Raw genomic sequence first — 13,287 nt, 5'->3', positions numbered from 1 at the left:
TAGCAATAGTAGAAGTTTATAATGTTCGGTAAAGTTAATTTATTTAGTAATAGCTGAAGATATTGCAAACAAAAATTCAAACTATAAATTAAAGGCAACTAATTAAAAGTGTATTTTTATAATTTTGCCATATATTTAAAATTATTAAAATAATGTTTAAAATAAATTAAAATATTTTGCTATTTTAATAAAATGACCATTCTTTAATAATTTGATTAATTATGAATTTATTTTATTGTCATATTGAAATTATATTAGAATTTTTTATTTCATATATTTACATTTCTTTTTTAATTAATTTATTCTTATCAAAATTTTAATAAAAATGATTGAAAAAAATACAATTTTTTGAAATTTTCATTAATTTAAGTAATTATTCTTAAAATAGCATTTATTTTTCAAAATATGAAGTTTTTTAAGTTTTTTTTTATATTAATAATTTGGTTAAATAAGTTAAAGAGGCTAAACATTCGTTTCAGCTCAAATTAATTAAATTAAAGATAGAGGAAAAAATAAGTTAGAGATAATTAGTTCTAGCAATATTTAGATTAAGCTAAGTTACTTTTCTAATAAATTGAGAAAATTAATTAACAAATAACTTCATAAATCAAAAGATTTTTTATAATTAGGATGAGATAAATATTTTAATAGGTATAGATAGTTAAGCGATTAGATTTTAAATTTCAATTTGTAAAGTATTATTGAATATCCTACTATTTTAGATAATTAATATAAATTACGCTTTTCATTTTCCCATTTTAAATATTTTTAGATCAAAAATTCATAACTATTATCAGAAATAATTAATTTTTTTGATAATTAAAATTATGTACTAGAGAATTTACTGGTGAATTTTTTAGATCATTTTGTAAAAGATTCCTCTAGCCTTTCAAGCATTTTTGGAAGGCTGTATTTTTCATATTTTTTCATAAATTTCTCTAAAATAAAATAAAATGAATTAAATTAATTATTTTTAAATTTTTTAAATTCTATATTGTTAATTAGCCAACCCCCTTATAAAAATTTAATTTAATTGCCAAATTTAAAATTAATTCCTGCGCATGCCGCTTGCCAAGTGAATTACCGATTTTTTCTAAGTGATCTAAAAATATTCCCATTTTAAATTCTCTGTCATTATTAATTTACATACTCATTTTGAAATTCAGATAACAAATTTATGATTATTAAAGTAATGTTTATATTAATAAAGCATATAAGAAGGTGTCTATTACATTTTATAAATGATATAATATTTGAACAGCTAAAAATACTTAAAACTTAATTTAAGAAGCCTAGCCTTTCTAATTAGATTAAATGAAATTAGTTACTTAAAATGCTTTACTATTACCATAAATTAAAAAACTACTTTAACATAATATTATTTTTGTTAATATATGCTTTTAATTTAATCAAATCCAACACATATTTATTTGAATCAAAAACCAAAATACAAGATCAATTAGCTTTTTAAAGTTAAAAATATAAATAAGTTTTTTTCAATATCTACTAAGTGAAGTTATTTATGAATTATTCTTTATCTAAAAAAAATAGAGTTAAAATTTTAGATTTTATGATTGCTTTTAATATAATAATATCTAAATTTACTTTTAATAATCATGAATTATACTAGAATCTTAAATTAATCCTTTCTATTTTAGTGATATATTCTGTCTATTTTTTATCTAATAATTAAATTTGTTTAATCAATTACTTATCAAGTAATAAAAATAAAATAGATCATTTAGTTACTTATTTAGTACTATTCATATTAGAATTATATTCAATAATTAAAATTTGCTAGCCATTTTTAAATCTCTAAAATATAATAATTAAATTAATTAAAAAAAAGTTAACAAATTTAATAAAAATGAATAACAAATTTTTTGTTCTTTTAATTTCAGCACTTCTCTTAGTAATAACTTTTGCTCAATTGGAAGAATAATCTGTAATAGCTTTGAGAGATGTTGAAGCTGCCAAAAATACTGTTTAAAAGTAGAAATTAGCTGCTGAAAATGCTACGAATTTATAGTAAGCCAATGAAGTTGTTAAAAAAACTTAGGATGCTAAAAGTTTAGCTTTAGAAGCTACTACTACTGCTAAAAGGGCTGATAAAGAATAGAAGAATATTATTGAAATTAGTAGAAAAGCTATTGAATATAATGAGAAATAAATTAAAGACTCTAAGGAAGCTTTAGAAAAAGCAGATACAGATGATAATAAGTAAACATAAAAGGAGGCTATTGAAAAAGCTAATAAGTCTATCGAAATGCTTAATTAAATGATTCAAAACTATACCGAAATTTCTCAAAGACTTACCTTATACTCATAAAAAGTCTAGAGTATTTCTGATGAGGTTGTAAAAGCTAGTGATGAAGTTTTATAAATTGCATCATAAAAAATAGAAAAGTTTATTGCTGAAGAAGAAGCTAAAAAGGCTGAAGAAGAAGAAGCTAAGAAGGCTGAAGAAGAAGCTAAAAAAACTGAAGAAACAAAGAAAGCCGAAGAAGTAAAAAAGGCTGAAGAAGCAAAAAAGGCCGAAGAAGCTAAGAAGGCTGAAGAAGCAAAGAAGGCATAAGAAGCTAAAAAAACTGAAGAAGCTAAAAAGGCTGAAGAAGCTAAGAAAACTGAAGAAGCAAAGAAGAGCGAAAAAGCTAAGAAGATTGAAGATAAAAAGACTGAAAATAATACTACAGGATCTATAGTTAACATTAATCCTTCTTCTGCAAAGGCTATCTAATTCGCTTTAGCTTTTACTTCTATTTTACTAGTTTTTTGAAGAAAAAAAAATTAATGTATTTAAACCAAATAAAATATTTTATAAAATATAGTATAATGCCATTCAAAAATCTTGCCGTTTGGAAGCGACTAGATAAGTGAATAGCATTTAATAATATATTTTTAATTTTAATTAATTTATTTTTCAGTTTAGCTAATTAGAACTAAGAAATTTCAAAAAAGAAATTAAACCTGATTAAATTAAAATATATTGCTAATCCAGGTATAAAATATGATGAATTAGACAGCATTATATTTTAATACCTAGATTATGCTTAATTTAAAATGAAAAAAAATATATTAAAGTATTTATGAAAAAGTATGTAAAAGCACTATTCAATAAAAATTTATAAATTGAATATAATATATAAATATAATATAGTATAAAAAGTCTTCAAATACAATATTCAATATTTTTTCAAATTTTCAACTAAAAAATATTTTTCAAAGTTTAAATTATAAATTTTTTACACATTTGTGCTTTATTCTTTAATTTTTTGTTTTGCTTTTGATATTTCTATTTATTCTCTTATTTTTATCTTTTGATTTTTTAATTATATTAGCTAGCTCTTAATTAGATTTTTAAATCTAAAAAAATATGATGGTACTTTTTTTATTAGGTTTATGGTTTTTATTATGGTTTAATCTTATTTTAAGTCTATATTTCTTGTCTTTAATCATTTAATATTTATATATTCTTGTTGATAAGTGATGTTAAACTATCATTTTTCTATTAGTCAGATAAACTACTTTTTTTAAAAATATAAAATTGCTTTATGGCTTTTAAATGACTAGGTTTCATTTCTTTCTAGGAGTGTAAAAGGTTATATTAATTATTATTAAGATTAATTTATGTTTACAAGCTTTAATATTATAAAAAATATTACTGTTGTAGTTTGTTTAATTAACTACTTTAATTAGCTTTATCATCATTTTGTAAGTTAAATGGACTAATATTGACAAATGTTTACTACTTAGACAATATGATTTCTTCTTGTCTTTTGCAAAGTTCTACAGTTGACTTTAAATGTAAAAATACATACATAATCATCTACTTTGCCTAAAAAATCCAAATTTTTTTTATTTTTTAAATTATTATTGCCTTTATCCATAAATTTAGTCTAAATATGAGGTTAATAAGAGTAATTTTCATTTGGAGTTAATAAGACTCAAAATATTATAAAAATAAAATAAATAGATTCTTTAATTTCATCGAAGATGAAGTGGCCGAGCGGTCTAAGGCGGTAGATTAAGGCTCTATTCCGAAAGGGCGCGAGTTCGAATCTCGCCTTCATCAGATTTTTTTTATTTTTCAGGTAAGTTTATCAATTAAAAAACCTTCTTAATGATTTATGTGTAGTTGTAATATTTCAACTAACAATTAAATTCAATGATGTATTATTTTTTTAGATGATAAATAAAGTAAATGTCTAAAGTTAACTTTTAAGTATAGAAAATATATTAAATGAGCATACTCACGTATTTCTTTAAATTAAAGAATGATTTAACTAAATTCTAATTTTAAACTATTTTCTTTTAGTATAGTATGAATAATATAAAAATTACAAGTACTTACTGCAAAAAAAGTAGAGTCATTTAGTTAGTCCCTAACTATAAGAAATCTAATTTGCTGCTAATAGAGTAAATTTTTTTTTTAGTTAAAATAAAAAGCTAAAAGTAAGTATTTTGGTTTACAAAAATAAAAAAAATTGTATTAATATTTAATATCAACTAGCAATAAATTCTAATTAATTAAAGTCATAATATATATATTATTAGTCAAAAAAAATGAAAATATTTTACTTTATTTTATTTAAAAATAAAAAATGTATTTTAATTTACTTTTAATATTAAAGAGTTTTAGATAAATATATTAAATTTTTAATGTTTTTATTTTATAATCTTTTTAAAGTAGTAGTAGTAGACTTTGAAAAAATGTTAAAACATCCAATTTATTTTTAAACATATTATACAAATAAATATATTTATAATTTTTTTAAATTATAAATTAGAGGTGCTTGATCACTAATTAGACATTTTGGCTCAATATCAAAACTCGAATTTGAAATTTAATAAGTGGTATTAAAAAGTTTTTATTAAGTTTGATTTTATTTTGTTGACATTTAAACTACTGAAATAATTAGATTCAAACATATTTTTAAGGTCTAATTGAGTTAATAGACTCTATTTTATTTATTATTTTACAACAATATATAAAAATTATTAAAAAAATATCACATTTATTCTTTCATTTTTTATTAATGAAATTTAATTCAATCTAAAAAAATATGAATTTATTTAAAAATTAAAAATACTAATAAGCAGGCATTTAGTTATTCTCTTGATGTAACTAAATGATCGACCTCAGGCTATTCTTGTTTTTTTCCTTAAGAGATATTATAGAAAACCATCTCACCTAATTCACTCTCTATTTCACTTATTTCATTTCTTTATTTGAAAGTAGTGAAATTATTGGAATATCTCTTAAAGTTACTTGAGCATTAATTATCCTAAATAAATGTATGATAATTATCTTCATTCTCTTGTGTCTGATGTATGAATTAAATTAAGAGAGATATATGTTTTTCTCTAAACTTAGAGAGGCTGATGAATATTAGAAACTATGTTGATTAGTTGATTAGGTAAAATTATATAGTGGGGGAAAGTAATTAGGATTACAGTAATACTTTTTTATTAGAAGATAGAATTTTTAACTCTTGTTGTTTAATATGGTTACTCTATGTCATATTATTTATTATGATAAAAAATTATAGAGAGAATCTTTTCAGCTATAGGAAACTTGATCACTAAAAAAGGTGATAAATTAGGTAAATAATTTTTCAATTAGTTTTATTAAAAGTTAACTTATCTAAAAAAGATGAAAAAACGATTCAAAACATAATGATCTTACATTTGAATATCAAGTTAGGAGTAAATTACTGAAAGAAGACAAACTCTAATTAATATTCAAGAAGGAAATATTAAAGAAATTAATTATTTACTTACAATATTCTATCTAATATTTATTGTATCATTTATTAAAATTATTTACTTTTTAATATTCTTTGAAATATAATGAAATAATAAATTTCCGATTTTTTATATATTGAATTTTTTTATTTTAATTCAAATTCTTTTTAAAATTAATAAAATTTTGTTTATAATAAATTATTTGTTTTAAAAAGAATTAAAAGATAATCAATTTCACTTAATATTAATTGTTATTGAAAAAAAAAAATTCATTTTATTTTGAATGTATTGAATAACACTGAAGATAATCATTAATTTAAAAATTTTTGAGATGAATAAGATATATTAATTGCTTGGTGAATTCCACTATTGAAATGACATAAATGAGTACAAATAAAGTAATACTATTTTACACTAAAAGATACTATATGCTTCTTAAAGGTATGGATAAAGAAATACAAATTATGCAAGAACACATTAAGTAAGAAGCGATTAAGAGAGTGTTGATTTGAAAAACTGTTAATTTAATTAAATTACTAAGTAATAATTGATTATAGTAAATAATAAATAAAGAAGAATAGTTAATTGTATGAATTCTACCATTTAAATAATAGATTTATAGTCTCCTACATCAACAATTTAATAATAAAGTGAAGGGGAGATTAACGAAAATGTAAAGATGAAATCTGATTCCATAATTGCTAATTAAGGAAAAACAAAAGAAAAGTTTCCTGAAATATCTGTAAGTGTATTAGATGAAGCAATTAAGTAAGATATTCTACCATAGTAATACAGAGACAAACTGATAATAAATCCAAATAAATATTCAGCTTTTTTTGCAGACTTTAATCTTAATTCTCCATTAACAAAGAGAGCATTAAAAAATTTAAAAATAGAAGAGTCCGAAGCAAAAACTCTTACATATTATGAGTTTTCTTCATAATCATTCAGTACTCTAAAAAACATAGTGAGTTATTTATACTATTTAACAGAGCATTACAACAAGCTAAAAATGATTATTAACGAACGTAATAGATTAAAAAAAGAGCAGAATAACATGACTGCTTTGAGGAATAGTAATAAATTCAATTATCTGCACTTAGGCATAAATGAGAACATCAGCGAATACAATGATGAGATATCTGGTTGGGGAACAACAACTACAGATCCAAATAGCAGAAGTAAAATTTTGAATAGCTCAAAAATGAATAAAAGCACGAGTTATCTTTTGGAGAAATCAAGAATGCATAAGACCATAGATGAAAAAAAGAATAACAGCATACAAAAATATGGAAAATATGGCTAGGTTGTTGACTTTGTAAAAGGATAATAAATACACGAAGTAAATTTTTACATCTATATTTAAAACTAAATTAATTGATTGATATTTAAAAGCATCACTCTTCTATTATTTATCTACTTAGAAGATTATTTATTCGATTTACTAATCAATTATTTAATTCAAATTCCAAACAAGATCAAAGTCTTTTGTACTATTAATATGCAAAATAATTACTTAATAATGCAATATATTTACTTAAAAATGCAATATATTTCTTGATTTATCATGCAAAAACTAATTATTTTTAATTATTATCAATTAATATAAAAATTTATTGATTTGCTTTTTGGATTTGAAGTTTTATGATAATTAGTTGCGTTAAATTTCAATTCATATTAATGAAATATTATTTATTTCATTAAAAAGGTTGTCTAGTAAAAAAAATATCAGGAAGAAAATATCTTGGAAATAGAAAGAAAAATAGCTTAAAGGAAGATTTAGCTCTAAAAAGAAACTGAACTGAAAGCTAAAGAATTAGGTTTAAAAATTAAGAATGCTCAAGAAAAAGTTAAAAGATTTCAAGAGAAATAGGAGATGATGATTGAGAAGAAATTGCTTGATGTTGATGCAACTGGAGAAAAGTACGAAGAATTGAAAAGGAAAAGAGAAGAAAAGAGACAATTGGATTTGGTTAGAATTAGAGAGTAAAAAAAGCATCAAATAACTGAAATAATGAAAAAAAGAGAGTAAAAAGATTAAGAAGAACAACTGAAAAGATTGTAACTCATTTAGTAGATTGAAAAAAAAGAGATAACAGCTGAGAACAATGTCAGAAGATAAAAAATAGTCCTAGGTTAAAAATTTCATAGTTTAAATTAGAAGTACGATGAGACTATTTCTAATTCGATGTGTTTAAAGGAGAATGATGGCAATTAAAACATTTAAAAGCTTTGTGAAAATGAGCTTAAAAGAATTTAAAAAACAGAAGAGAGAGATAAGGCCTTGAGAAAATCAATAAAAGTAAAGCAAGAAACCTTTCAAAAGAGATTAGATAAAATATAAAAGTTCATGGAGAATAACTAAGCTAAGAGTGAAAACAAAATTGACAAACTCAAAGACAAGTTATAGAGTAAATTCAACAGAGTTGAAAAAGTAAATGATAGTAGACAAGAAAGATCTTCATAGTTAATGGCTTCTAATTCTTTCCGCTAGAAAAAGGCTCATAAGAATTTGGCTAATGAGCTATACAAATATGCTCTGCTTTAAGATAATGTAGTCAGAAAACACACAGATATTGATAATCGTAATAGAAACAATAGTAATTCTTAGGGTGAATTTTTCGAATTGAATCGCTCTTTGAGTGTAGATTTGTTTTTTAAGAGAGAGGATTAATTCAATTCTATTAAGTGAAATCAAATTAAAAATTAATTTTTATAGATGAATATCATCAGTAAATATAGTTTAAAGTTTATGTATTGGTGTATCTTAATCAAATCATAAATAAAGGTTATTGATAAAATTCTTTTTTTTAATTATCATCAAATAACTTTACATTAGTATGATAATTAGTGATCCCAACAAGATTTATGGATGACTTCTTAATAGTTTTCTAACTTAAATAGAAAAATATAATTTACATACACCAATATTTCTTTTGTATCAACACTTTGATTGAAAATTAAAGTAAATAGTTCTAGATTTATCACATTCTTTATTTTTTTTCATAAATTTGCATTGATAGACTTTTACAATCAAAATGATCGATTTCTAATGCTCTATCTTACTATTGATAAAATTTATGGATAAAAACAGACTTTTAATTTTTAAAATTAGTAAACTGTAAATATTCATTGTCAAATCCTTCTATGAAAGTAAAATTATCATTGATTTGAATCTATAAAGGAATTTACAATTTATTAATTTTATACATTCTCTCGAATTTATTCAGATTCGATCTTAAATAATATCCTGAATTTTATTTTTTATTTTGAAGAGGTTCTTAATTAATAAATTTAGCCTTTTTCTTTTATTTTTATTTTAAAAATATTTTTTCTTCTTTTATTTTAAAATGAATATTTATGCAAAACTTAATGTTTACTTTTATTTTTTATTATAAAATGTAAGTGTTTATATTTTTTCATTATTTAATATTATTTAGAAAGGATTTACAGCCTTTTATGTTCAAAAAAATACAAGAGAATAATTATTTCTTAAAAATTGTAATTTATATAGAATAAAATATTGATGTAATTTGTGTGTTACAGAGAGAAAAGTGATTGGATAATATATATGTATTGCAAAAATTCAAAGTAATCTAGTAGAAATTAATGACGAATGCATCAGATTTTAGATAATACAGGATAAGAATTTATATAAGAAATAGATATTTAAATAGTTTGTAAAAATGATGACAATGAAAACATAATAAGTAATCTCTTGAATTTATTATTGAAAATACCACTAGATTTTATAAATTTTGCGTTTTTAATAATAAATTATGTTCATTCAATATTATCAAAAAATAATTAATCTCTGATCCTGAAAATACAAATTTTGAATGATAAAATATGCGTATCTCTTTGTTTAAGTATGTAGGATAGATATTAATCAATATGAATTATCAAAATAGTCTCTATCTCCATTAATTGATTACATATTCAAGTAAAATTTTATCAAATGAAAAAAAAATAGTAAAAGAAAAAAATCAAGTTAACATATTGATCACAAACAAATTATAATTATACTTATTTTTTAATTAAAGTGTAGTCAAAAAGTATTGAAAAAATAAGATAAAGTACATTCAAGAGTTTTGAATTTGAGAGTCTTATAATAGAAATACAATTAGTAAATAGCAACATTTTCAAAATTTCAAATTTAAAAACAATATCACTCATATAACTTATATCAAAAATAAATAAAAAATAATCCAGATATTTGAATCGAACAAAGTCTTTTTAAGTTAGGTTTAATTATCAACAATAAAAATAGTTACATCATTAATAATTACTTTAAGGAAGAAGCAAGTCGTTATAATATTAGCATTTAAAATGAAATGGCTTGGATTACTTATAATATTTAAGATAGTTTTTTGCAGATTTCTTGATGTTGATATCAATTAAAGCACTACAATTCAAAATAATGTGATGAATTGCGTTTAAAGGCAATGTATTTATCAAGATGATGATTTAATTAATATTTGTTAAGGATTCGATTATTGTGCAAACACAATCTGCGAACCAATGCTGTAAATAGATAACTTTAAAAATTACTAAAAATGTAATTAAGATTGTCTAAACCCTGTCATTTAAGGACTCTCAGAAAGTGACAAAGAAGTTGTCTCTGGCTACTATAATTGTAGAATTCAGTGCACAAAACAAGTAATTTAAAACCTCTAAAGCAGCTAGAATGGAGATTAAAGTAATAATGATGAGATGAAAATAGAAGCTATTTTTGTTTCGATAAGTATTTTTGTTGCTCTAGCGCTAGGAGTTGCAATGTACATTTGGTGCTCTATTTATCACAGAAGGAGACAAGAAGTAATAATAATACCTGGCCAAATTCATCCTAGCTAGGAATAAAATCCTGCTCAAAATGCTGACCATTAAGATGTACTTTAGTCTCGTATCACTGATCCTGATAAAATATTTGTTGTAGAAGGTTCGGCTATCCTTCACTAGAATCAAAAAATAATTCCTAAATTTGGGCTTAAAATTCCTTAAGGCTTGGTAGTAGGAACTTAATTAAATTAGCAAGGTAATTAATCAGATCAAAGCAAATCTGTAAGCTTATAGATTGTTGATACAACATTAATTGAATTAAATTAATTATCTGTCTATAACAATTTAAGTATTGTAGACAATGGAAATGATTTTAACAATAATCTGATTAATAATTCATTTGTAAACAGCAGTTCAATAGGTAATTTAGAAAATAATGATACATAATCTCAATAAAGAGATCAAGAAAATAATAATTAACAAATTAATGGAGATTAAGATTAGTAAAGTGTAATTTCTAGTATTAATAATGATGCCATTAGTAACATTAATAATAATCCTCTTAGGTCAAATCAGCAATCTAATAATTTAGATGCTTCCTAATAGAATTAAAATAATAATAGGTCTCCTTTTATTATGACTAATCACTCACCTTTTATTATTGCTGATAGATCTCCTTATTTGCCAAAATCAAACAAAATAATTCCTATTCATGACGTACAAATAACTCCTATAATCCATTCAAAAAAGCCAGACGTAGAATCAACAAACAAGGAAAATTCTTTAGAAATAAATTCAAAAAACAAGAATTTAGACAATAATTTAGATGATTATAAGTTAGATCTTGAAAGTAATATCAAATCTTTAGTAGAAAATGATGGCATATTTCAAAGCGAAAAAATAAAGCCAAAGAACCTTTTAGGAGCAGAGTTTATTAAAAGATCTTCTAAATCATCTTCCAAAAGACACTCACATAGAAATTCTATTTTAGCCAATTTAGAAAATAGAGCAATTTAAAACAAAAGAAAATCAACTCAATTTACTGACTCAACTGAGGCAAAGCCTGATGAAAAAGAATAAAGCAAAAGTGGGGAACAGTCAGGTGAGTCAGAATACGAGTACTACTATGAAACTGAAAGCAGTGGAGACTCGTCCGATGAAGAAAATGAGGGGCAAAAATAAACTCAAAATGAAGAAAACAACAAAAGGAAAAGTAAAGATATTCTTAAAGATTAGATTACCCTACAAATTCCAGGATGCTAAGACGAACTCCATCTCAGTGAAGAAGAAAAACCAGCTGAGAAAAAAGAAGCAAATAATATTAGTTAGGGAAGTAATAACAAGTGTAATGGTAGTACAGAAGAAACTATTATGTAAATTTGTTCTACTTCTCAAAATTTTGGATAAAGCGGATTTACAGTTAGATGTTATTCTCCAGAAAAAAATAAAGAATAGCCAAACATTACTGATCGCTTCAATGAGAGCCAAAAAATAATGATTGTGAAAGGTAATAAATAATAGACTGATAACAATAACAATATTACTGAAATTACTTTATCTTGCACAGAATCTCCTTCTAATTAATTTTCTCAAAGCTAAACTCTTTCTCCTGAAATAAATTATTAAATTAAATAATCTCCTTAAAAACTTGTCCTTAAGGCATGCTGTGCTAACATTGACATCATGCATTAAGAAAATAGAAAAAAAAGCTCTTCATTAGATCTAAATCCAAGTCCTAAAGAGAAAAAATAATAAATAAATGAAGCAATATGATAAAAAAAAAATAAGTAAATAGAGCTCTTTACAAACAAAATTTACTTTGTTAAATCTTAAAATATTTTAAACTAATTAATTCATAATAAAATAAATAAATTGTTGGCATAAGAAACAAAACTAATAAATTATGTTAAAATTTTTAAATTAATTTAATACTGAAAAGATACTCCTCTTACTTTCTTATAACTAATTCACTAAATAACTAACTAACTAACTAACTCTTATATATTACTTTCGAAATATCTTTAATTATAGCTAAAAAACTTTAATTATATTACTTGTTCTACTTTTTATATTATAAAATGTAAATTCTTTTATATATTTTATAGATCACTTCATCAGTTAATCATTTACCTTAATTTTAACAAATAAATATATATTATTGACGTGCCCTTGAAAATTTTTAGAAAAACTTAAATCAGAGTATTAAAAACTAACTTAAAATTAACTTTCTAAAAACCTTAATTAATGAGAGTAATTAACTTCTAAAAAATAAAAATTAATTTATTATTTAATTTTATAATAATTCATCCAAATATAATTTTTACAATAAAACATAACATAAATTATGTTAAAATTCTTAAAAAACAATTTTTTTATTAATGCCTCATACAAAAGTAATAATTTTGACCATTTTTAACATTTAATAAAAAAATTTATGTTTAAATTCATTGTCAAACTAGATGAAAATAATATAAATTTGTTTTTTATATAAATCAAATTTATTTATAATTATTTTAAGTTGATATTTAACGTTAAAGAATATTTTTATTCCTCAATATTTAATTATTATTTTATGTATCTTTTTTATTATCACTAAATATACTTTTTACTAAAGTGAAATTATCTAAAATAAATTGTGCTAAAAATAAGCAATTATATGTCACTAAAAGCCACAAAGCTACATTTCCAATTAAAATGTACTATGAAAGTAAATCATCATCAATAACTTTATCTACTTTAAATTTTTATTCTAAATTAATAATG

At 22.1% G+C, this 13,287-nt stretch overlaps 5 protein-coding genes across 5 annotated transcripts; 3 read left to right on the top strand and 2 right to left on the bottom strand. All coding sequences in view use genetic code 6, as the record gives it.

The window, feature by feature from the left end:
• Positions 1 to 1,800: 1,800 nt before the first annotated feature.
• TTHERM_00644730 (transmembrane protein, putative) lies at positions 1,801 to 3,184 on the top strand. Its single transcript, XM_001015392.2, has 2 exons — positions 1,801 to 2,434; positions 2,606 to 3,184. The coding sequence occupies exons 1-2, from the start codon at positions 1,868 to 1,870 to the stop codon at positions 2,774 to 2,776; spliced, it is 738 nt and encodes a 245-aa protein (XP_001015392.2). The 5' UTR covers positions 1,801 to 1,867; the 3' UTR covers positions 2,777 to 3,184.
• A 9-nt stretch (positions 3,185 to 3,193) lies between these two features.
• On the bottom strand, positions 3,194 to 3,820 carry TTHERM_000644729 (hypothetical protein; the record flags this gene model as incomplete). Its single annotated transcript, XM_012797502.1, has 1 exon — positions 3,194 to 3,820. The coding sequence occupies one exon, from the start codon at positions 3,818 to 3,820 to the stop codon at positions 3,194 to 3,196; it is 627 nt and encodes a 208-aa protein (XP_012652956.1).
• A 2,514-nt stretch (positions 3,821 to 6,334) lies between these two features.
• On the top strand, positions 6,335 to 8,437 carry TTHERM_00644710 (hypothetical protein; the record flags this gene model as incomplete). Its single annotated transcript, XM_001015391.2, has 2 exons — positions 6,335 to 7,087; positions 7,454 to 8,437. 2 exons carry the CDS (start codon positions 6,335 to 6,337, stop codon positions 8,435 to 8,437), a joined length of 1,737 nt encoding a protein of 578 aa, XP_001015391.2.
• Positions 8,438 to 8,729: 292 nt separating this feature from the next.
• On the bottom strand, positions 8,730 to 8,957 carry TTHERM_00644700 (hypothetical protein; the record flags this gene model as incomplete). Its single annotated transcript, XM_001015390.1, has 1 exon — positions 8,730 to 8,957. The coding sequence occupies one exon, from the start codon at positions 8,955 to 8,957 to the stop codon at positions 8,730 to 8,732; it is 228 nt and encodes a 75-aa protein (XP_001015390.1).
• A 1,117-nt stretch (positions 8,958 to 10,074) lies between these two features.
• TTHERM_00644690 (transmembrane protein, putative) lies at positions 10,075 to 12,297 on the top strand (the record flags this gene model as incomplete). The annotated part of the gene is made up of 1 exon (XM_001015389.3): positions 10,075 to 12,297. One exon carries the CDS (start codon positions 10,075 to 10,077, stop codon positions 12,295 to 12,297), a length of 2,223 nt encoding a protein of 740 aa, XP_001015389.1.
• Positions 12,298 to 13,287: the final 990 nt, after the last annotated feature.

The sequence above is a fragment of the Tetrahymena thermophila genome (assembly GCF_000189635.1).
Source record: "Tetrahymena thermophila SB210 genomic scaffold scf_8254653, whole genome shotgun sequence".
In the NCBI taxonomy this organism is placed as follows: domain Eukaryota; phylum Ciliophora; class Oligohymenophorea; order Hymenostomatida; family Tetrahymenidae; genus Tetrahymena; species Tetrahymena thermophila.
The sequence above is the reverse complement of the archived record's forward strand: the minus strand, read 5'-3'. Positions and strand labels throughout refer to the sequence as shown.